The sequence below is a fragment of the Vitis vinifera genome, chromosome 17, assembly GCF_030704535.1.
Source record: "Vitis vinifera cultivar Pinot Noir 40024 chromosome 17, ASM3070453v1".
Classification (NCBI taxonomy): domain Eukaryota; kingdom Viridiplantae; phylum Streptophyta; class Magnoliopsida; order Vitales; family Vitaceae; genus Vitis; species Vitis vinifera.
In genome coordinates, this window is record NC_081821.1 from 2,247,670 (window position 1) to 2,272,380 (window position 24,711).

The window sequence follows — 24,711 nt, forward strand, 5'->3', positions numbered from 1 at the left end:
TGATAGATTTTTTTTATATCTTTAGTCATTTTTAAGGAAAGATGCGTTAAAAAGGTTCTTGCACATAAATCTAATAGAATGCTCCTATGAGAAAAAGATACTTTGTTTTTCCTTCATTGTTGTCACACTCTTTTTTTTTTTTAACATGTGAAATTATTAAAATGAATTATTATTTTTTGGTCGTATTTTCATCCCATTTAATAGAAGGGAGAATTTTTGACCCCTTCTTTGTTTTGTTTTTATCTTTAGTCATTATCAAAGAAAAATGGTTTTAAGGCTTCTTTCACACACATGTAATCATGTATTCCTATGAGAAAAGGACAATTTTTTTTCTTCGTTGCTCACACTTTTTTTTTTTTAACATATAAAATTATTAAAATAACCTTTTTTTATTATAATTATTTTTTTATATTAATAAATAAACAAAAAAAATAAATTCCGTTGTTCTTGCTATGTCTTGCTTTTTTTTAGATGTGAAACCTCCTCTATTAGTATATAATCATTGTTAGTGCAAAAATAAAAGAAAAAAAACAAAAAATAATTACATACCAACCTCTAGTCCAGGACAGGGACAATCCAGAATCCTCAACCCAGAGCAAGACAACAATGACGTAGGTGCCAAACAGGAACACTCCCCAAAAGAGAGGTACGGGAGACGCTTTATCCAGAACGTGGGGAGTCACGTTGTAAGTGGGTCCCAATGTGGGGTGCATGTTTGCCAGGTGTCGACAAAATCACCCAATCTCTCCACCGTATACATTTCATTTCATTTCATTTTAATTTCGTGTTTTTCACAGAACAAACCCCTCTTCCCCTAAGTCTTAACCAATGATTAAGCCAACTGTACATCTACACGCCATGCCTCTTCCCAGTACTTTCTCTCTCTAGAAACCCTAGCCTTGAGCATGAATTATTGGAATGGTTGAATTCGTTGTTTTCGTTTCCTGGCAAAATTTCGGAAAATATGGCGATCGTGACGGGAGATAGGTACCTGGAATCGCTGGTGAAGTTCGTGGAGAAGCAGGCGGGGCCGTTGATCGAAGGGAGTGTGGTGCTGAAACTCAACCCCGTGGGCCTTCACTATGTGCAGTCGAGGCTCGAGGCGCTTCATGAGTTGGAGAGTCTTCTCGCCGGTGCCCCGGTTGATTATCTCCGGGCCTACATCTCCGACCTAGGCGACCACCGAGCGCTCGAGCAGCTTCGGCGGATTCTGCGCCTGCTGACCTCGCTGAAGGTCGTGTCAGTGCTTCCGCCGTCGGTGAGGGATCCGACGAGGCTGTCGTTGTTGCCGTTTGGGCGGTTGAGGGTTTTGGAGCTCCGCGGGTGCGATCTATCCACTTCTGCTGCTAGGGGGCTTCTTGAATTGAGGCACACGTTGGAGAAGATCATTTGCCATAATTCTACTGTGAGTTTGTTATGGTTGTGTTTTACCTTGTGGTGTTTTGTTGGTAAGGAAATTGAGGGAAAGGTGGTAAAGTGAAAAATTGGATCCACTGTTTTGTTGTCTCACTTCTATTATGTCAAAAGGGGGAATGGTGTGATACTTGCAGTTGATTGGGTGTTTTTTGTTTTTTCCTCCACACTGGAAGTTCCGATGTTTCCAATTTCAAGTTTAACTGCCGTTTTCTTTGCAACTGAACGTAAGGATAAACCATTGTTGAATTTGATGGCAATCTAATTTCATTTTTGCAAAACTGTACGCTATCATTCCTATTTTTGTCGACAATCCAAGATTTCCCTCTCATACTTATTGAAAACGTTCAGTATTCTTTTGTTTAGATAGCGTCCTTGTGCTTGCATTGATGTGAGGAATAGTTTTTGATTAGTTCTTGAAATGTCTGCATTTTTTTTTTTTTTTTTAATTTTTGAATAATTCAGGATGCTCTTCGGCATTTGTTTGCAAGTAGAATTGTGGCAATAAAGGACTCACCACAGTGGAAACGATTGTCATTTGTTTCATGTGCTTGTAATGGCTTGCTTCTCATGGATGAGTCTTTGCAACTTCTTCCTGCTGTTGAAACTCTTGATCTAAGCAGAAACAAGTTTTCAAAGGTTGATAATCTACGGAAGTGTACAAAATTGAAGCACCTGGATCTTGGGTTCAATCACCTGAGAACAATATCATCATTTAGTGAGGTAAAATTAATTAGAACTATTACTTACTAGTTGGCTCATAGTTGTTACTTAATTTATTGGATATGCATTGATTAGTTGGAAATTACATTTTTGTCTGTGGAATTTTAATTCTAATACTACCTATTCCATATCTTTCTTATTGATCTAAGAATTTTTGATCTGACAAAATGCTCAACAGTATGCATCATGGTAAATTTCATCTTGGGAGGTGGTTAGATCTGCTTAACCAATTTATCTCTAATGTGCAAATAGGTTGGCTGAAAACGGTGAGCATAAAAGAAAACTCACATATACAACTTTAACAAAATAACATTTTGCTTGTGTTTTGTTCCCCATAAAATCTAACACAATCTGATGCTAAATTTATGGTAATCTTTGCAACTATTATTTGTAGAAGGGTGTTGGTTTTGTTTTGGAGGGTGGTTTGTTGTTACTCTTTTCCTTGCCTTTTGGCTCTATTTTTATACTCTGTGTGTATTTTGGTGTGGCTTTTTCAAGTGCTTTTAATTTATTTGTTTATTTACCTATAAAAAAAAACTATTAGTTATGTAAGTATTCTTTAGCTATAGAAGAGCTTGGAAGATATTTCTGGTGGAAATAACAATGGGAAGCATGATGAAAATACTAAAACAAAAAAGGGTGGACAAGATCCTTGAACAGGAGCAATCATCATACTATCTAGAAAAAAAATCTCCTGCCCTATAGAAATCAACCACTAAATCAAAGACCTAATATAAAACGAACTGAACATAGAGAAATTCAATCCATACTTGATTGTAGACCACTTCAATCCTTGCATAAACACGGACAACTCAATCCTTGCATAAACACGGACAACTCGATCCTTGCATAAACACGGACAACTCGATCCTTGCCTGAGTACAGACTGCTTCAATCCTGGCCTGAGTACAGATGATTTCAATCCTTCCTTGAGCACAGACAAGTTCACTAACTCCCTGATCGCACACAACTTGAATCCTTTAAACATCCTTCAATTGTGCCATTTCTCAATGTACCACAAAGGTCCTTCAATCATGCTCATTCTCAATGCACTGAAATTGTCAATGGAATGCTGTAATGCACAAGCCACCAAGCAAAGAGGAGGATGATATGACTAATGGTCTCATCCTCACTCTGATGACATAAAACAATATTAATTAACTGGGTTACATCCTCTTCTCCTCAGTTGATTGATTGTAAGGATCTTGAAAAACTGTGTCCTGCATGAAGAACATCTTTGATTTTTATTTATTAGAAATGAATTGATTTTGGTTGTGATAGAAAAAAAAACATATCTTTGATGGGATGCTAGGACCCTAACTAACTTTTGAAGTCGAGAAAGGAGGAAAGTGCTTGAAAGAAAGCACCTTGAAACGGGACATCATCAACCCCCTCCAGCTTCTAATGCAAGGTGTTCTCCTCCTTCCCCAGTATAAAAAGTGATAATGTGGGCCATGAAAGAAACCACCATTTGTAACTCCTATCATGAAAGCTTCTGGTAAAATACGGAATGCAGTGTGCATACTCCCTCTAGATTGTAACAATCAACAACTACAACTTAGTTATTAGTTGCTAAAGAGAATAGATTTGAAAAAGATACTTGAGAGCCATTTCTTCATGCCAAACATTGAGCTAGAAATGCATTCTTTGACGATTGCCCACATCAATGGAAGCAATGCCTCTAAAGCCATCTCTCCCCTTAAATCTGTTCAGATTCCCCTCCCTTGGTTCCCTTATCTATGCTTCCTCAAGCCTTTGTATACCTCCTAGCACTACCACCAAAACACCAAACTTAGCCCAGAAAACCATTTTCATCCAAAATCTATCCATTACCCTCTTGGGCATCCATACACTAGCCAATTATGCTCTATTAAGATCCAACATAGAGGGGATTTTAACTCTGTTACATTTCCAGGGGAAAAAAGGAATGAATTTAGATTCATGACAGATATGAGGAGGTTCTCTGATGTCATAGAGGAGTTAAGGCTGAAAGACTTTCCTCTTTTTGGAGGCTTGTTCACGAGGAGTGGTGGTTTAAATTCTCAGGCAGCTTTAAGGTTGGACCGCTTGTTAGTGTCTGATGAGTGAGAGGACCATTTTTCGGGTATTTCTCAATTTACCCTTCCTAGGATTGCTTCTAACCACTGTCCCATAATTCTCAAATGTAGAGGGGTAAAAAAGGGCTAGTCCCCTTTTAGGTTTGAGAATATGTGGCTTTTGAAGGATGAATTCAAAGAGCTGGTGAGAAACTGTTGGACTGGGTATATGTTTACTGGTACTAGCAGTCATTGCCTTGTTAAGAAATTGAAAGCTCTTAAAAAGGATCTTAGAGTGTGCAATAAAGAAGTTTTTGGCAATGTTTCCTGCAACAAATCAGAAGCCTTTTCTCGTGTTCAATTTTGGGACTATTAAGGAAATAGAATGTCCTCTTTCCCTTGAGGAGGCAAAGGCTAGAAAGGAGGCCTTGGAAGATTATAAGAAGTGGGCTTTATTGGAGGAAACTTCGTGGAGACAAAAATCTAGAGAAATTTGGTTAAGGGAGGGAGACAAGAACACTAGGTTTTTTCACAAGATGGTCAATGCTTGTCCAAGAAGGGTTTTGTTAACCAAGGTGAGAATTCAATGGGGTTACATTGACTGATGATGAGGAGATTAAGGTTGGGGTGTGCAGGGCCTGTCTTACTCTTTTCTCAGAAATGAAGGATTGGAGATTGAGCATAAGGGGTTTACACTTTGAAGTGTTGGGGAAATATAGGTTCAGAAGTCTAGAGGCGTCTTTCTTGGAGGAGGAAGCTTTTGAAGCCCTAAGAATCTCTCTGGTGATAAAGCTCCAGGCCTAGATGGTTTTACCATGGATTTTTGGCATCTTTGTTGGGATTTTTCCAAACTAGAGATTATGGCCTCCTTTGAAGAGTTCTTTCTGCATGGCACATTCCAAAGAAGGCTAAATTCCACCTTTCTGGTTTTGATTCTGAAAAAATGGGGAGCTGAAGACTTAAGAGACTTTAGATCAATCAATTTGGTTGGGAGTTTGTACAAGTTGCTTGTCAAAGTTTTGGAAAATAGGTTGAAGTCAGTAGTGGGGAGGTGGTTTCGGAAAATCAGCAAGCCTTCATTCAAGGTAGACAGATTTTGGATGCTGTGCTCATTGCTAGTGAGGCTGTTGATTCTAGGGTAAAAAGCAATATTCAAAAAAGTGCATACATGTGCATAATGTGAGCACATTTGAGGGTACATAAATTAGACATTTAGAATATATATTTTTGAATTCAAAAAAGCGCATGCTTTAGTCAATTTGGTGAAGAAAAAAATTTCTTGAGTGTTCCTTCTTTTGCTTTTTTTTTTTTTTTCTTTCCTTTTTTAATTACTTGACATGGCTTATCAGTACTGAAACCCATTTTCTACTGGATATGATTCATGGTTTTATCTTCTCTTGGTCATATTCTATTCAATACTAGGATCACCCCATTGTTCAACTTTTCGAACATTTGAATTTATTACAAAGTAGCAGCTCTTGCCTCCCAATTTCTACTTTTCTGGACAAAGACTCAAAAGGCATAGGTAAACAATTCACCTTCCCACAATTGAATGTTTCAAAAAGGAATAACCCATCAACTGGGGAAAGGACCATGGAGTGGGGTTTGATTGCTCTAGCTATTGTAATGAAATGAGGTATTGCATTGTGGACACATGGATGATCAACCAATTGTTTTTGAATTCTGTGTCTGGCAAGTAGTACGGAAGGGGAGACCAATTCATAAATGCCTGATATTTCATGCCTAAGAAATTTCCTATTATTTAGATGCATTACCTCAACCTGAAAAAATTCTATTCAGTTTGGAATTGGGTAAACCAACTTGTATATTGAATGCTATAACTTTTAAAGGTTAGACATGTCCTATTTACCAGGAGAAAAAAAAACTTCTGAGATTAACTTTCAAAAATTTATGTCGGGAAATTACATAAACAGATTAAAATGTGAAGTGGTATGTTTTCTAGTTTGTGGCCCAAATATTTTATCTCTCTTCAGAATTTCTGATTTAGGAATTAGCTTTGGACCCATACGTCGATGTTGTTGGACTATGCAGGTCTCTTGTCATATTGTTAAACTTGTTATGAGGAACAATGCTCTAACTACGTTGCGTGGGATTGAGAATTTGAAGTCACTTGAAGACCTTGATCTTTCCTACAATGTTATTTCCAATTTTTCAGAGATTGAGATCCTTGCTGGCCTTCCATCTCTACGGCGCTTGTGGTTAGAAGGAAATCCAATATGTTGTGCCAGATGGTATCGAGCACAAGTATTCAGTTTTTTTGCTCATCCAGATAAAGTAAGTCAAGGTTTGTTGTAACTTTGGAGCCTTTTTTTATTTTTATTTTTTTTATGGTTCCTTTTCCCTTTTGAAACTCCTCGTTGTAAGTTTCTTTTTTGTATGCTATTGGTAGACCGTAAAATCATAATAGGATAACATCTGAGATCAGAGTTTCAAGAATTTCTCTCCTGCTAAACTAATAATCTCTTTGTTGTTTTTTGTTTGCTTCCTCTTGTATGTTTGATTAGGTGAAATTAGATGAAATGGAAATCAGCACAAGAGAGTTTTGGAAGAGGCAAATTATTATTGCCAGTAGGCAGAAACGGCCTGCTAGCTTTGGATTCTATTATCCTGCGAGAGAGGATGCTGGAGAAGGGGGTATAAGCACAAAAAGGGTAGGTGATTTTTGAAGTTTCCCGGCAGGTTTGGTCACCCAGTTAATAAGTTGGGTAAAAGTATGTATTTACTTCCTGTCATTTGGGGCAAACTGCATTCCATCTCAATCTTATACTGTGATTCTTAGCAACTCCTTTCCTCTGTCTCTGAATTTAAATTAATCAAACAAATTGATCGCCCAAGGAGGGGTTCCTGTTAACTGCCTTTTGAAAGTTCAGGGATAAAGGGTAGTTGCTTTAAATCTCTAGGGTTCAACATGTAATTTTCCTGGTTAAGTTCTAGCACTTCCTTGCAGTTATTATATATATGCTTTCTGGAATGAAGTGCTTGTATGTAACTTCTGCGGGTCACTTTTTCTTCACCGCTATTTGCTTATTCTTTTATTAAATAAACTGTGTTGCTATTTTTGGCAGAAAAAGCTATCTCGACTTGCTTGTATTGAGACTGAGGGGAGCATGTATATATGCTCTGACCAAGATTCAGTGTCATGTGATAATGAGGTCAGAAGTAAAGAGGATAATGCCATTTCTGATGATGAAGCCGAAATAGTTGATTTGATGAAAAGAGTTGAGCTCATGAAGAAGGAGCGTTCCGTTCTTTGGTTGCGGGAGTTTAAGGAGTGGATGGATCTGGCTTCTGACAGTTTTGCAGAAGGCAATAAATATGGGTCTGTCTTGGATTCTGGTACAGAAAATTATATGAGAAAGAAGGCTGGTCAAAGGCATCTTGGTGAAAGCTCAAGATATGTCTCAGACTCTGTTCAAGCTTCAGGGGATGAAAGTGGCACGGACATATTGGAATCTAATAACTCCTTTGCAGATATCTCCATAGGTTTGGTTCCTCAATACGTTGATCGTAGTGGTGAATCAGGTTCTATGTTTGCATTGAGGGACACTGGTGTGGATGCTATACAGGATCAGTCAAAATCTTATTCACATGAAGGGATTAATTGTGTGCCTGTGAAAGCTAAAGACTCACATCTTAATGCCCTTACCGCTCAAGGTAGTAATAGGATGGTTCCAGATGTCAGTGTCACACCATTGACTGTGATTGATGATATCGTGGAGTCTCATTTGTCCTCTGATTGCCCTGGATCACCTCCGCATTATCAAGAGGACCTTCTGCATCGCCGCCACATCTTAGTTGAAGATATTTTGCAGCTATCTGCTGAATCCTATTCAGTGGCATCATCTGATAGCAATACAAGTGACAGCAATGATCTCTGTGAAGTTGAATCATCCGTATCTGAAGTTGAGCAATCAGTAAATGAAGAAATTTCCAATAGGAGTGTGGGGCACTCGTTGACCACTTTTTTTGGTAACATTTATTATGAACAAAGACACCAAATTCCACTGGTAAGAGAAAATGGGAGATATTTATTAGATTCACATGCTGGACAAGCCTCTGCCACTCTGAAACTTTTAAAACCGGAGCAATCTCTGCAATTGTGCAGTAATGATTTTTGTGCTGGTGCTCATGATGGTGAAATTGCTAGTCTTTCAAACGAAGAAGCTGATTGGTTGGACAAGAAAAAGTGCAAAAGGAAGCCAAGAAAAATTGTTTCAGTATCACAGAATAATATGGTTGGGAGGGCAGAAGACTCACAAACATTAGTTGGCAATCCAGATTTTTGTGGAGGTGATATGGAAGATGAACAAGGAGAACAGATTTTTGGTTGGAATTTTTGGGACGGATTTGTTGATGGGGAACAGACTTGTGCAAGTGCAACTATAACCCCACTTATTGATGATGCTGGTAGAATCCTTTCGGGATTGAGAGGGCCAACTACTGGGGCTGATGATTTCATTAAGAACTATTTCAATTTAAACATTGCGGATTCAAGTGTTAATGAAACTTGTAAGCAGTATATGCGGTCTAGTTGTTTTCTTGAGCTGGAATCCAGGTACACAGAAAGGTAATTGTTTTTGTAATCCTCTTGGTTCAGGAAAAGTTTTCTAACATGTGAGAAATTGTGGTCATTAATGTTGGGTTGGAAAAGGAGCTCCACCAAATATTTGATATTGTTTAAGAGTTTGGGTGCTCCCTTTGTTAGGTTCCTTGCTTGGCCAATTAGGTTAAAAAAGGGAGTGATGGAACATTATGTCTTTCGTTGTGGATTTTGACTTCTTGAGTTGTAATTAGTGTTTGTTGTGGTTCGTTCTTAAATTTTTGTAATCTTCATTGGTCATCCAACTTTTATGGCTTTTGCTATAAGTAGTTTTTCTCTTGTTTTGATTATATTTGTATATTATGGAAGGATGTCTTAGCCTTCTCGGTCTTTTTGATTAATAGAAAAATTTAGTGTGTTTCTGAGCCAAAAAAAAGGAGAAAATTTGTCATTCTATATATATATGCTCTATGTCGTATAACTATATTTTGATATATTATACATTATTTTTTTATTAAATATGATAAATGATTTGAAATTTTGATAAATTACTTATTGAATATTTTTACCAATGATAGGTTCACGTTGCCCTATTTTTTTTGTGCTTTTAATATATGAATGAAAACATAATATAATGAAATAGGATATGAAGAGGTAAATGGAAAGATCTTTCTTGTAACTATGAAGTTAATTAGAAGCCTTGGATAACTCTTCTACTTGAATCTATCAAAGAAAAAGTTAATAAGAAACCTTAATTCATGCCATTATCTATAACAATTATAAGATATTTATATGGATAAATGTTTTTTTTTTGATTGGAAATGACACAGAGATATATTGATAGATAAAAAGAAGTACAAATAGAAGGATGAGAAATCCTCCTGCCAAAACTAAGCTATAGGAAATTACATTGTAAAACAAGCAAACACTCTATAAAGGACCATTCCTTATGGAGTACACATCGCTAACCAATCAAGTTGTAGCACATTAAGGGGAGTCCCCTTAAAAACCTTGGAACAGAAAGCCTAAAGAGAAACAAGGAAAACAATAGACTCCCAAAGATACTCTAAATTCCATCTTTATCCTAAAAAATCATCGCGTTTCTTTCCCACCACACAACCCGAATTAGAGCAATGCTCGCAACTTGCCACAAAACTATCCCCCTTTTAGAAGAACCAAAACCATTAAATTTGATGGACATCATGTCAAAGATGCTCATCGGGGGGACCCAATCCATCTTAGCTAATTGAAATAACCTGTGCTACAACCCTATCGTCAAGGAACAATGAAGAAAAAGATGATCTGCTGATTCCCCATGCTTCATGCACATAATACAAATATCAGGACTAAGGGCTTTGTAGGGTCTTCTCACTTGTAGCATGTCATTAGTATTCACCTTCTTGTGTGCTACTAACCAGATAAAGGACTTCACTTTGAAAGGAACTTGAGAATTCCAAACGAACTTAGAAGGGAAAACCTGAGGAGATCCAGAAAATTGAGATAATGCTAGAAAGAAGGATTTGACTGAAAAAAGCCCTAAAGAAGATAATGGCCAAAATTTGGCATTTGGAACCGAAGGAGATAGATGCAATCCATCAAATGACCGCATGAGGCCTTCTAAGTCCTCTATCTCAGAATCTGACAGGTTACGGCTGAAATTTAAATTCCAAGAGAAAGGGCGAGTAGGGCCGAGAACTGAAGAAATATGAATGTTTTTATCCAAGACTACTCTAAATAGTCTTGGATAAATTGTTTTTTATATAACTTGTTTTTGAAGTATGCTTAATTAACTATATAATTAATGTATTAAAGAAAACAAAATATATAAATTAGAGGAAAAACTAATTAGCCAACCTGAGTTGTCCAAAGAATCAGCCTAAAACCGACGGAACCAACCTTTGGTTGAAAATCTTCAACTTGGGGTGAGGTTAAGTTGAGCTTTAGATGGCTTCTAAGCTGATGGACCCACATGGGTTGCAGCCCTAGTCCCTTCTTTGAAGGGGTGATCACATGGCTAACAGATTTACCTGAAATAGGCAAAAGTTTACTTATTAAAATCTTTCAAATGTTTCTATTAACTACAAAAAATGATAGGAATAAAGTGATCAAGTGTTTTTGAGTTCTCAATTTTTTTTTTTTGATAAGTAAAAGGAGATGCATTAATAGAGAGACAAAAAGCCACAAAGCATACAGGGGGTATACAAGGCGGCTAGGGCTTCAATTTTGAAACTACATTAACTTAAGTTTTATTAATTTCCTTTAATATGTGGTCATGCCTAGAAAAAACTTGAATCTTATTAGTTATTGACTTTTACTAAAACTGTTTCTGATAAAATAAGGCCTATAAGCTATCCCATGGGGTGTTAAGTGATTGAGTTTCACTTAATGGCATTGGTTAGGCTGCAAGTAAGGGGAGGAAGTGTTTTTTGTTTTCTCCCTTGTTCTTTGCCGTGTGGCTCCTTTGTATATGTCCTATGTACTTCCTCTACTGTCAGTCCAGTCTTTTCTTTCCCATATGCATGCATATTAACATATTGCTTCCCTTACCCATCCAAAAAATAAAAAAATAAAAAATCAGAAACAGCTTTACAAAGTTTCTTCAAGTTATACATGGGAACTCTCATTCAGAGAAATCATCCTCAAGCTCAGTTTGAAGAGGACTTAAATATTTTCTTTTATTCTCTATTAGAAGTAAGACATGGCTGGATTATCAAACCAACTACCTTTTTCATCCCCTTTTCCAAATTCTATTTCCAAATTCTATTTATTCTTGTTTTAATAACAATAGCACAGTAACTCTTGATACTTTTATTCCCAAGTTGAATTTAACTTGGATGAGTCTGTCTATTCTTTTCTTGCATGCTAAAAATGATATGATTTTATTTATAGACTTTTAGAATTGATGTCAGAGAATGGGCCCTGTTATTCGTGTGGCTTTCTTCTTACTTTAAAATGAAAACATTTCTCTCCTTGCTTTCTTTGCCAGTTGTGGGTATAGTTGATGTGGGTTTGTTGTCATGTAGTGATATTTCCTGTTATGTTTTGTCCCATTGCTAAAACAAGTATTTTCGGACTTCCAGTTGTAATGGTTGTTAAAAATCTTCCCATCTCTTCATTTCTTGGGTCTACTTATCCGTTATCTTGGAACTTTAATTTATGTGGTAATCTTTTCGATTCTGAGATAGAAGAATTAGAAAGTCTCATGTCTTCTCTTGCTTGTTTGCACTTAACCCCATTTGTTCTAGATCTGAGAGCTTGGTTTTTATCTTTTTTAGGGTTATTTACAGTCAAATCTTTCTTTCTAGTCTTGTCCCACCTTTCTGATTCATCTCTTGCTTTCCCTACTAATTTGTTTGGAAATCTTAAGTCTCTTTTAAGGTCAAGTCCTTTTTTTGGTTAGTGGCGTATAAGAAGGAAAATACTAATGACATGCTACAGTTAAGAAGGCCTTACAAAGCTCTTAGTCCTAATATGTGTAAGTTGTGTATGGAGCATGGAGAATGAACAAATCATCTCTTCTTAATTGTCCTTCAACGATGGGGCTGTGACACAGATTATTTTGAATAGCCAAGATGGATTAGGTTCCCTCGAGGAGCATTTGTGACATGATGACCATTAATTATAAGGGATTGGGAAGATCCAAGAGAGGCCTAGTATTGTGGCAAACCGCTTGTATTAATTTAATTTGGATTGTGTGGTGGGAAAGAAATGCTAGGGTTTTTTAGGACAAGACAAGGAATTCAGAGGTTCTATGGGATGCTATTCACTTCCTTGCTTCTTTTTGGTCATTTTGCACCACAACTTTTAAGGGCATTCCCCTTAATGTGGTTCAACTAGATTAGTTGGTGTGTAGCTCCAAGGGTGTGGGTTTGTAAGGAGAGGTTGCTTTTTGTAATTACCATATGACTTTTTGCTTTTGGTATTCAATATGTTTAGCTTTCGTTTGTGGGGGGATTCCTCATCCTTCTATTGTACTTCTTAATTCCTATTTCAATGTAATGCATTGTTGTTTCTTGTTAAAAAATAAAAATGGTTGAAGAGATTCAGCCCATTTTTTCTGGCTTTTCATTTTTCTAAACTGCCTTTTTTATATAAAGATTTGATACATGTATTTAATTATGTCCTCCCAAGATATTTTTCTTGAGATCTATTTGTTCACTGTTGGTATTACTCTTAACCTTTGGTTCATTGTAGAACTAAAGTGGTTCTTGGTAATATGTAGTTAGACAAAATTGTACATTCATACAGCTTATCAAAAGAAAGAGTTGGAAATACTCTGCTTTCTCATGCTTTATTTCTATTTTGTTCCACATGCAGAGAAGTGGCTATACTACTGAGCAGTGAACACAAGTTGTATGTACTACTCGTTGATGTCACGTTTGATGGGTCAGGTTAGGTTTGTTGTGGTATGAACTCTCAGCAGGAGGCATACTTTCCTACATTCTGTGCTAAATGTTTTTAATTTGGAAAATTCCATATTTTTGTAGTTCAGTTTTATATGATTACTGCATCTAAAATTATTTTAATTTTGCAGGAACCATCTTAAAACTTTTGGGTTGCCACAGGCTTGAAGATGTTAGAGAGGTTTTGGTTGGTGTAGGACTTCAGGTTGTGAGGTTAGTGATTTCTGGTAGTCCTAGAAATTATAGAATTCTCACTTCTCTAAATATCTCTTCCTCCATATATTTGTCAGGGTGTTCTGATAAAAAAAAAAAATATTTGTCAGGGTGTATATTGAGAGGGATGCAGCATATATGTTTCTAACAAGGAGTATGGAGAAATCAAGGCAATTACTGTGTACCTTGCAAGTTGTTGATTCAAATGAAACATGCAGCAAATGTTCTTTGAGGAGGTGAGTATTTATCTTCTCTATGCCCTTTCACATTGATATCTGAAACTTTGTGGTCAGGGTTTCTAAGTTCTATATTTGTTGTTATTCCCAAAATCAGTTAGTGCCGTCAAGTATGTTTTTTCTTGTCTGTTATGATGGACTGGGTTTTTGGAAATTTAAATGGCAGTTTGGAGCAGGTTCAGGTGGAATTGTTTGAGAAACATATATGTGGAGGTTCAAAAATAAGCATATTCCAATATTCTTTGGTGCTTTTCTGGCGCAATAATATTGAAGGTATGTTCATGCATCTTCACTGTGGAAATGATTTTTCTTGTTAAAATTAGTTAGCGAGATGCTCCTTAGCATGTTTTGGAATGTTTGGGAGATGACTTTTGGTTTATCAAAAAAGGGAGTTTGTTGGCAAAGAAAATGTTAGTAGAAGCATTATGAAAGGCGCTAAGGCACACATGCAAAAGAACAGAAAAAGGAAGAAAGTTTTCACGATTGTAAAATGCTTGGAATTTGTGTGCGCTTGTGCCACTGTACTTGTGTGTTAAATGGTTATGAAAATAATTGTGGATATAGTCTGTTGGATGGTTAGCACAAATTGGAAAATCCAATTTGGAAATGTCACCTAAGCATGACAAACAGTGCAAAATAGTATCAAAATATTTATGTGTGGCCAAAAGTTTCTACTTACAAGCCTTTGTTTTCTAAATACAACCTATACCATAGCATATTAGATAAAAGAAAAGAAGGTTGTGCAACAAAACAAAGGATGAGAATCTTTCACAAAAAGAAAATGTACACGAGTAAAAAGAAAAGAGGGGAATAAAAAGTCCCCATGGCAGGAAGCCTTTGGCTTCCCATTCGTTAGGGGGAACAAGATAACAAAAACTATAGGAGGCGGGAAATTCCAAACAAAGTTGAGAGAAAGCACTAGTTTTCATTCCTTACATTAAATCATGTACATAGATGCTAATGATATAAAGTTATTCTCCTAATTTAACAGAAGGGAAATAATATAATATCTTAACAAAAAAAGAAAATAAAATATTCTCCTAACTTAAAAAGGAAAAGATAGTTAGAATGTCTAAAGAAAGAAGAAAAATTACAAAACAAAATAAATATGCCCTTCTATCATAAAAAATAGTGGCAAAATAGGAAGAAATTAATTTTTTTTAATAGGCAAAAAGAATAAAAATAATGAAATTATTTAAATTTTAATATATAGTTAGAAATTTTAAGTATAGAAGTGTTTTAAACACGCCTTGGCAAGTGAGGCACTATAACTAGGGAGTGGTTGTGCATTGAGCCTATTTCCACTTTAAGCACAGTTTTCACAACTGTGAGTCTACTCCCACCACATAAAAAACTGTAGGACTTACAAATTTTCCATTCCTCTCTTGTTTCCATTGTAAGCTGTCTGTCTGTCTGTCTTTACTCCTTGCATCCTCACCAAATGAATGAACTTGAAGTAAACCACTGCATCCATTTCCCAATCCCTGAAAGTGCCTTCTGATCTGAATGGACCAATGGTCTCCATTCCTTCCCCCTTCCCGCAAATCTGCTACTGCAGCATCCTTGTCAGATGCTAAACTGAAAAGCATTGGGCCTCTTTCCACATTCTCTATCAAGCCATAGCGTAGATCTTCCTTGTCTAAGAGCAAAGATGCAAGAACATGACCTTAGGAACAGTTATGGTGAAGAGGGTCTCTTATCTGATCTTCTGACTTAATAGAGTGGTAAATAAGGAATAATAACTTCTGCTTTCATGGCCTCTCCTATTATAAATTGGATCAACCTTAAGATAAACTGACAATCAACCCTCAATGTGTGTGTTTTGCTCTTGATATACAGGATTATTAGTACATTAACAAAGCACTTTTAATATGGACTCCTAGTTAACAATACTCTACCTCTGCAGTAGGACTAACAACCTACCTCATCAGCATCTAAAATACTAAGCAAATGAAAACTTCGGCTTCTTTCATGTGTGGGGTGTGTGTTTACACATCTACATTTATTTGCTTGGAACATCTCAGGATTCTATGAGCGGCTTCCTAGTGAATTTGTCTTGCGCCCTACATATGGTGACTAGTTTGGAATCTATCTTGAAAGATCATAATCTTTTATTCTTTATTGTTTGATTAAGGGAAAAAAAACTGAATTTTAATATAGAAACTAATATTACTTTTATAATAAATTGAATTGGCATTAAAAGGAAAATTTTAATTTTCTTGTAATTTTAAATTTTATCTTGAAAAGATAATTCAAAAAATTCATTTTATATTGTTTATTTTTGTAAAAGATAAAAATTAGCAATTTATTATTTAATGTCGAAAACAAACAAATATATTAATTGAGAAAGAATAAAACATGAGAAGGATGAGAAATCCTCCCTATGATATACAAACATGATAAAAAAAACATGGGGAAACCTCCACTATAAAAGGAGGGCTATGCAAAAGGAACAAAAAAACCTATACAAGTATAACATCTCCTGACTTATAGGCCTAACCCTAGGGTGTACATATCGAAAGCTAATTAAGCCGAATTATACTCAAAGGATAGAGTTTAAAAACATTTGTATAGTAAGCCCAAAAAGAAACATAGAAATAAAACACATCTCATATCATCCCCGATGTCTTCTAAGTGTCCTAGAAAATCCTAGCGTTCCTTTCTCTCCACACAATTCACAACAAAGAGAGACACACGATCCTTTAAAGAATCTTGCCTCTAATAAAGTTCCCAAAGCACTTGAAAGAAATCACCATCATATCGCGAATACTACTTGGCTAAACCAACGCCATTCCAGCTTGTGAAAATATCCTATGCCACAATCCTTAAGTAATCAAATAATGTAAGAAAAAATGATCAATTGTCTCTTTATTCCTCCTACATAGGATGCACCAATCAGGGCTAAAGGCTTTGAAAGACTTTCTCAATTGTAGCATGTCATTGGCATTTACTTTTTTATGCTCCATTAACCAGACAAAGACCATGACCTTAGAGGGGACTCTTGATTTCCACAAAAAATTAGATAGGTATGAAGGAACAAAAACTAAGAAATTAAATAAGGTTATTTTCATTTTTATTTTTTTTTACTAAAAATACTCCTAAAGAGGACGGTACCCAAGCTTTCGCATTTGGAACAAAAGGAGTCAAATGTACGTGGGGAAGTAAAGACATTTCTCTTTCAAGTTCCTCAATTTTCACATCAGTTAGATTGCGGTGGAAGATAAGATCCCAAGACAGAGAGATGTTATTACCCCAGATGGCTGATATGGAAAGGTTTTTGGTTGTGGTGACTCTAAAAAGTCTTGGAAGTTGTAAGCATAAAAGTTGGTCCCCCCACCACAAATCTTCCCAAAAACGAATTTTGGTCCCATCACCCACCGCAAAGTGAGTGTGTGTAGAAAAAACTTGGAGAATATGTGTAATGGCCTTCCAGGGGCAACAATGTGACCATCTTACCATATTGTTGGCGTCCCATCCATTAGAATGTGTACTATAGATACTCAAGATAACCTGATGTCAAAGGGCAAAACTTTCCTTAAGGTACCTCTAAAGCCACTTTCTTAATAAAGCTTGGTTTCTTAGAGTAATTTTCCTATACCCTTGCCCACCAAACTCCTAAGGCCTACACACTATGTCCCAATTGACCAAATGATCCCTTTTACCCTCACCAAAACCCGACCATAAAAAATCTCTTTGTATTTTTTCAATTCTTAAAGTTATTAAAGCTGAAATCTTGGAAAGAGATAAAAAGTAGCTTGGGATGTGCGAAAAGACCGAATTAGGGTAATTTTACCTCCTAAGGGCAAAAAGACTTTTTTTTCATTCATCCAACCTCCTAGAGACTCTATTCGACACTTGATCCTAGACAGAAATTAATTTTGGATTCCCTCCTAACGGAAGACCCAAACATGTTAAAGGCCACTCGGAGATTGTATTGATTTAGCAGAGAAGCCAACCTTTTGGTTTGATCTTGACTAATGTTGATTCCAAAAAAATTAGCTTAAAGGATTGCAACTCTTCCAAGTAAGCTCTAGAAAAAAGATAGTGTTGTCAGCAAATCGTAAATGAGACGTTCTGGTCCTATTTTTTCCCACTAGAAGCCCCTCAAATAAACCTTTCTCCTTCTCTTCCATTACCAATCTACTTCAAACATCGCCCACAATGGTGAAGAGGAAAGGGGAAAGGGGATCTCCTTGTCTTAAGCCTTTGTATGCCTTAACCCAACCTTTGGCATTTCTATTCACTAAGATTGCAAAAGTTGCCAAAGATAAACATCCCCTCATCCAAGACCTCCATTTTGAACTAAATCCTTTTCTTTCAAGTACATGGTCCAAAAAATCCTAATCAACATGGTCATAGGCCTTTTCAAAATCAATTTTGAAGACTATCCGTTCCTCTCTTGATCTCCTTTTCTTATCTACCATTTCATTAGCAATCAAGACAACATCTACAATCTGCCTTCCCTCAACTAAAGCATCTTGAGTCAAGAAAATGGTGTCTTGGAGCACTTTACACAATCACCTTGAAAGTACCTTAGCTATGATTTTGTACAGAATGGTAACCAAACTGATGGGTCTTAATTTGAGATCCTACTTGTTTGACTCTTTTTTTAGACTAGAGCAATGAAGGTAGCATTTGTGCTTTGATTAATTATCCCATTATTGTGAAACTCTAAGAACATTCTTAAAAGATCAGCCTTAATCATCTCTCAACGCTCTTGATAAAACCTAATGGTGAAGCCATTTGGCCTGGTGGCCTTTTCCATGTTTAAATAAAACATAACATTGTGAATCTCCTCTTTTGAAAAAAGGTAATCCAACCACTCGACACTCTCTATTGAAATAGGAGACCAGTCCAAACCTTCAATCCTCCATGAACCACCTGAAGGCTTGGAGAATAACTTCCCAAAATGGCTTTTAATCTCCTCTGAAATGTTTTCAATGTTATCAAAGACTACCCCATATGACACCAAGGACTTGATGAACTTCCTATTCCACCTGCTATTGGCCACCCTATGAAAAATTTCGAGTTACAATCCCCTTCTATTGTTCATTTGACCCTAGTTTTTTGCCTCCAATACACCTCGTCTTTTAGCAACACTTCTTCCAATTGCCCCTTCCTTAAAGTCTTCTTTGTTGCTAGTTCAGGATTAAAAATCCCTTGTTCATTCTCATCCAAACCCACAATGTCCAAAAGAATATTTTTCTTTTTTTCTTTTAAGTCTCCAAAAGACACCTTATTCAACTCTTTCAATTTTGACTTGACAAATTGAAACTTTTTCATGAGTTTTTGACCTTCCCATCCTTCAAACCAATACTCATTCCACCAACAGCCTAAATTATCCTTAAAATCTGAATGAAACAACCACATGTTTTCAAATCTAAAAGGTGTTGCCCCCCATTTAAAAAGATTGGTGTTTGACACAACTGGACAATTATCCAAAGTCAATTTGGGGAGTGCTTCTTGGATGCTTTGAGGGAATCCTTGCTCCCACTCACTAGAAAATAAGAATCTATCCAACCTTTTGCAAACAGGGGTTTCTTGCGAATTTGACCATGTGAAGGATGCATTCCTAAGAGGAGGATCAATTAACTCACAGGTCTTGGCCCCTAATTAAAAGGATTTTCCATATTTAAATGTTCTTTTTATCAAGAAGGCTTTACAAATCTATTGACTAGTAAAAAATGTTGAATTTTAAAATAAAAAATATTGACTCACAGGTAAGAGGAGGATCAATTAACTCATAGGTGTTGGACCCCAATTAAAAGGATTTTCTATATTTAAATGTTCTTTTTATCATGAAGGCTTTACACATCTATTGACTGGTAAAAAATGTTGAATTTTAAAATAAAAAATAAACATTTTGTTCTATTAAAAAATGAATATTTGTTTTGTGTTTTATATTTAATATAACATAATTTCTTTTAAAGAAAGAATTAATGTGGCAAAAACTAACGTTTGGATGCAAAAAGGGAAAAAAGTGAGCCCGAAAATTTTTCCTTTTTTTTTTTTTCAAAGAATTGGCATGAAATTATCTATTTATTGACACAAAGCAAGTGAGATATGACTAAAATAAAATGGAGCAAATTAAAGCAATGAAATAAAAGATTGATAACCAAAGTAACATGGAATGAAGTACACATACCCAAAATGACCAACTGAAAGTAGCACAATACAACCATAAATGTACAAAATAAATGGTTAGGGATATAAAAACAATCTAATCAGATGGCTAAGACTCTTGTGGTGCATCATCAGCAACAGAGGACACTATATGGTGATAAATTGCGAGAAAAGATGCTACATCTCCTGTGCCTACATTTTTTTATAATTATTTTTTTTGGCAATAAATTGCTGATTTTTCTTGATTTTCCCATGATTATATATTACCCCTTGGTTTCATTTTGGATGCCTGATTTAACCAAAATTTTAATATTTCAGCCAAAATTATTGATTTTTAATCATTGGTGACACCCAGTTCTCTTGAAATTTTAAGATTATCAAATAAATGAGGCATTTCTTTATTTTTTAACAGCTAGTTTGTAATCATCTCTCTTTGTGAATCTGCCAATGTATGACTTGAATTACCCCAGTAGCATCCATCAAATTAAGTTTTAGAATGCCATTTGGTCAGGGAACTCACTTAGGCTTTATGTTCACCACTCTCTTGACTGAGAGGTTTCACTGACAAATAAAAGACCAACAATAAAATACTGGACATTCATGTTCTGACATTTATTAAATACAATAAGGTTTCTTATCAAATAAGTAAATAAAAATTAGAGCATGCAACATTAAAGAAAGAGACATGGAAGATGAAAAAGGAGATGGAGCCCTGTGCTGACACAAAGATGTTTGCAACCCTGACCTTTTCTCTTCAATAACATGTATGTGCTATAAGGCATTTACTAGGAAGACATACATCAGATACCGGTCATATGATCTGTGTTCACTGAAGCATTAACCCAAGGGGACCAGATGGTGATTAGACATCTTGCAAGTATAAACTAGGCTGCGTAATTGGGCAAAAACTAAAGCCATAGCAAAAATTCTCAGTCTAGGTGCTGCCCACAGGGTTAGCTGGGTCTTTAGCATGTTGTGTTCAAATTTTGTTCACTCTGCTCTGCTCTGTGCTTTATGAATAAGTTTGGCCCTTCTTTTAGAAACTTTTTCTTAATGAAAACAGATTTCAGTTTTAGTTTGTTGTATATTTGTTTTCTCCTGATGAGTGATATACCACAAATAGCCCACTAGGGTAGCCCAGTTGGTCAGGGTGAATGCTGGGAGGTGTGGTCCCAGTAAGAGGTATACGGTCTCATGTTCAAATCGCCACTGATGATACCTTGATTTACCCAGGGCTGGTTTTAACAGCTTGGCCATGGAAGGTTCCTCAGTTATAAAAAAAAATACCACAAATACTTTTGAATTCTGTTCACTTTGCACATGTATTTTAATTTTTCTTCAAAGAAGAGGTTTTTCTGTTTTAATGCTTAGAATCATTGTGTTTAAAAACTTGGCAGATGAATTATGGCTTTCAAGGTCACTATTTGTAATTGGAGGACATTTGCTTGTGTGCATTGAAGACTTCATGCAATTTAGCGCTCTTTCAATAGATGCATCTTCATCAACATATTTCTCCCTTGATTCATGCTGCTCCATCACTGATGTATCTGAAATGGTAAGTACAACCTTACAAAGGCTTTCTTTAAGATTTGTGGCCTAAATGCACAAACAATTTCCCTTTCTTTAACACTACTAACAAAATTGTTGTTCGAGTCTTTGGGTATTATTTTCTCATCTCTTTTGTTGATGAAATCTTATACAACTGCCAGTGTGATCATAATTTATTGCAATGGTAGCAAGGTAATAGCCGTGTAGCAATCTCATTTGAAATCAAAATGCATATTCAATGGGTTAAAATTTGGTATTCACTTTTTCACATCACTTGAATTAGCCATAATAAATTGATGTTTTGTGTGGTATATCATGGAAAACAGTACTTGTTTTCGTGATACATCATCCAAAGCATCTATTTTTTTCCTTGATTTTGTTACTCCCATTCATCAATGATCTTACTGTTTTCCTTCCTTTGTTACTTCATTTAACCATCAATCTTGTTCTTCTTGCTTCATTCTGCATTTCACTAACAAATACCAAGTGAACTCAAGGTGCATGTCTTTGGAGAAGTCGATTTGTTTGAAACATTGTAATTAGCAGATTCCACCATAGGTAATGGTGTCAACGATGTGCAAATTGTGGTTTGGGTGGGGCGTGGATATGTTGGGGTTTCGTGGTATTTGTTCACTAGCTACATTTTAGCTGGAGAGGCCAGATTAGGTGTAAATGCAAAATGTGCTTCTCTGGGCCATAGGTTTCCTGTTGAATATGGCACCTACTTCAGCACTGAGAAAAGAGAAAGTGTCAGGAATGTTTCCATTGTTATCAATAGAATTTGCTATTGACTAAGTAGTTGTTTTATTCTATGCCTGAATCTTCGCATACAAAAGCGAACATAGTTTTTTTCCATATGGAAAAAACTTTTATTAGTGATCCATGGCCTGAGGCTTCAGCTTAGCTCTTTTCAAGTTTCACCAGTTAGCTCTTCTACTTCTAAGACGGATGTTGCGGGTTGGGCTAAACTCAATAAGGATGTATGCACAAGAGGAAATGCCGGAGAGGCAGATGTTGGAGGGGCATGTAGAGTTGATTTTGTTCTGGTTGAGGGCTTTATATAGAAAATTGAATTGACATAGTAGCCAGACTCCAGGGGAATGAAAGGTCAGCAATCAGCATGGGATTCTAGTTTTGGAGCATCTGTCTAGCAGTTATGCCCTTTTTATCTCAGGAAAGCCACTTCTATGCTAACATGTACACTTATAGTATGTTAAGTAGAAGCTATGTGACATGTATCCTTCGTGGTAATGTTTAAGTACTGGTGTTGAACATGACATGATGATGGTTGGGGCATGAATGTTGTATGACATGCATGATAAATATGTGAACAGGTGCGGCAAATAATGGGAAGGAAGAATTTTTTCATAGTTAATTGTAACTGTAAGACTTGTTTTGGACATTAAACACACTTCACTTCAGCCTTGGGTAAAGAATGGGGAAAAAATGAAAAATTAGGTTACTAATATGTGTCTCAAATCTCGTAAGGTTCAGGATTAAAACATCATTCCTAGGTAGACAACAACTTCAGATACTTGTACCTGAATCAAATGTGAACAGCTTCAACAAATGTTACCAGAAGATGATGGTAATTTGACTTGACTTCTATAATATATTATCTCTGGGAGGCATATATATGTATATATATAGTTAGTTAAAGATAGGTATGTACAAATTAATAACAGGAAAGTGTACAATAGAGTACACAGGATGTCTACAAGGAGCACCTAAAGGAAGGCCTCAAAAGAGCGTGCACAAAAGACCACCTTGAGACTCAACAAGACTCCCACCCAATCTACAAAATCAAATAAAGACATTGAGCCTTTGTTTATGTCCATGCTAATCCAAGCTCAAAGATTACAAAGGAAAGAATGTTTTATCTTTTGATCAGTCTGTTCCTTATTTTCAAAAGCTCTTTGATTGGTTGCCGCCAAATTGTTGCATAGGGGGACAACTTTCCACACCTTTTTCCTTTCCTTCGCTACAAAGTAATCACACTAAATAATGAATGTGATAAATAGATTTTCCCTCTAGTTTGCAAAGATAACTTTTAACTATTATGGCACTACAGAGCAAATTTTCAGTTATTTGGTGGTTGAAGATGTAAAACTTACTGTCAGATGGAAACAATATTTTCAGGTGATTGAGGCGAGGGAGAGTCAGTGTGTTACCTTGGCTCTTGTACGAGCCACGTCAGAGTTGTGCCCATCAACCAACACAGACAAGGAGCAGGTGGGACTTGATAAAGAAAAGACAGCTTCGGGGTCTCTGACATGGAAGCTCAAGTGGTTCTCAGAAGAGAGTCTATTCAAGTTTGTGGCACTCTTTAAGGCAATCCATGCAGGAGCCACCATGTCCCCTTTACCAGTAAGATGTATATCATAAAACTCTTAATTCATTTAGTCCTTTTTTAATATCTTTTTGGGTGGGGGGTGGTGGGGTTGGTTTCATATTCATTTCATTCTTTGATTTGGGTGTTTCCCTTTATTTTTTTGAGTTCATGTAGTGTGGTGAGCAAAAGTAGCTTTTTTTTGGGGTATTCTTTAATGATTTGTGTCTTGTTTTAGGCCTGTAAATGAAACAAATTGTACAGAATAGAACAGTGAACAAAATCGCATTGATTCATTCCCTTTTCACTAAAAACATCCATGTGTAATGTGGTTTTATTTTTTGTTTATACATTTAAATTTTTGGAATAATTATTTATCTAAAAAGTTGGAAAATTGAAAATCCACTCTCATTCCCATAGTTATTGCACCAATTTCCTAGCAATCTCTTCTCCCAATGTTTTCTCTACATCTTACAATAGGAAACTAATATATATTCCTCTACATAATTTAAAGAAACACCTTATCGACAAGCTTCTTTGTTGTGTATAAAAGTGTAAGATGTTGATTTTGCGTCACCTCCCTATTAATTATTTCCATATAAATACAATTAATATCTTTGCAAGCATTTCATGATTATGCGATTCAAGCAGTTTTACCCGTCCACCGGAAAATCTATAACCACCCAACAAATAAATTGGCGTATCGACTTGAAAGTTCCATTCAAGGGTTTCTGTTCGTACCTTTCCAAGGCTGCAATGATCTAGTTTCTTTCCTCTGTGCACAAGGAAAATACCTTTGACTGAGTGTTGGGCGTGGATGCATTTTTATTTTTAAGGTCATTACTTCTTGTATCTCATATAAAAGTTAATATTATTATTTTTATTTTAAAAATAGAAAAAGGAGATGTATTTAAACAGATATAAATTTTCATTGGAATATATGTAGAAAATAATAGTAATTTCTATATAAAATACAGAAGTGTATCCAATCATCCCAAGCAGCGTCGAGAGATAGCAGCAGCACTACCTCAAACTACCAATGTTGGTAAGGAGTTAAACACAATCATCATCACCTAATCCGTTAATCCGTTAAATACTTCGGAAGTAGAAGGAAATCTGATGAAAA

General features: G+C 36.0%; 1 protein-coding gene across 2 annotated transcripts; it reads left to right on the forward strand.

Annotated features, from left to right (window-relative positions):
- The first annotated feature begins 768 nt into the window (after positions 1-768).
- LOC100250985 (uncharacterized) lies at positions 769-23,899 on the forward strand. 2 transcript variants are annotated; one of them, XM_010665390.3, is made up of 11 exons: positions 769-1,405; positions 1,879-2,136; positions 6,225-6,467; positions 6,698-6,844; positions 7,259-8,760; positions 13,051-13,124; positions 13,268-13,349; positions 13,460-13,585; positions 13,752-13,858; positions 21,106-21,263; positions 23,396-23,899. In XM_010665390.3, the coding sequence occupies exons 1-11, from the start codon at positions 965-967 to the stop codon at positions 23,639-23,641; spliced, it is 3,384 nt and encodes a 1,127-aa protein (XP_010663692.1). In that variant the 5' UTR covers positions 769-964; the 3' UTR covers positions 23,642-23,899. The 2 variants fall into 2 exon arrangements, with proteins under 2 accessions (XP_010663692.1, XP_059590031.1); XM_059734048.1 differs by lacking the exons at positions 21,106-21,263; positions 23,396-23,899 and having other exon boundaries at positions 13,762-13,858.
- Positions 23,900-24,711: the final 812 nt, after the last annotated feature.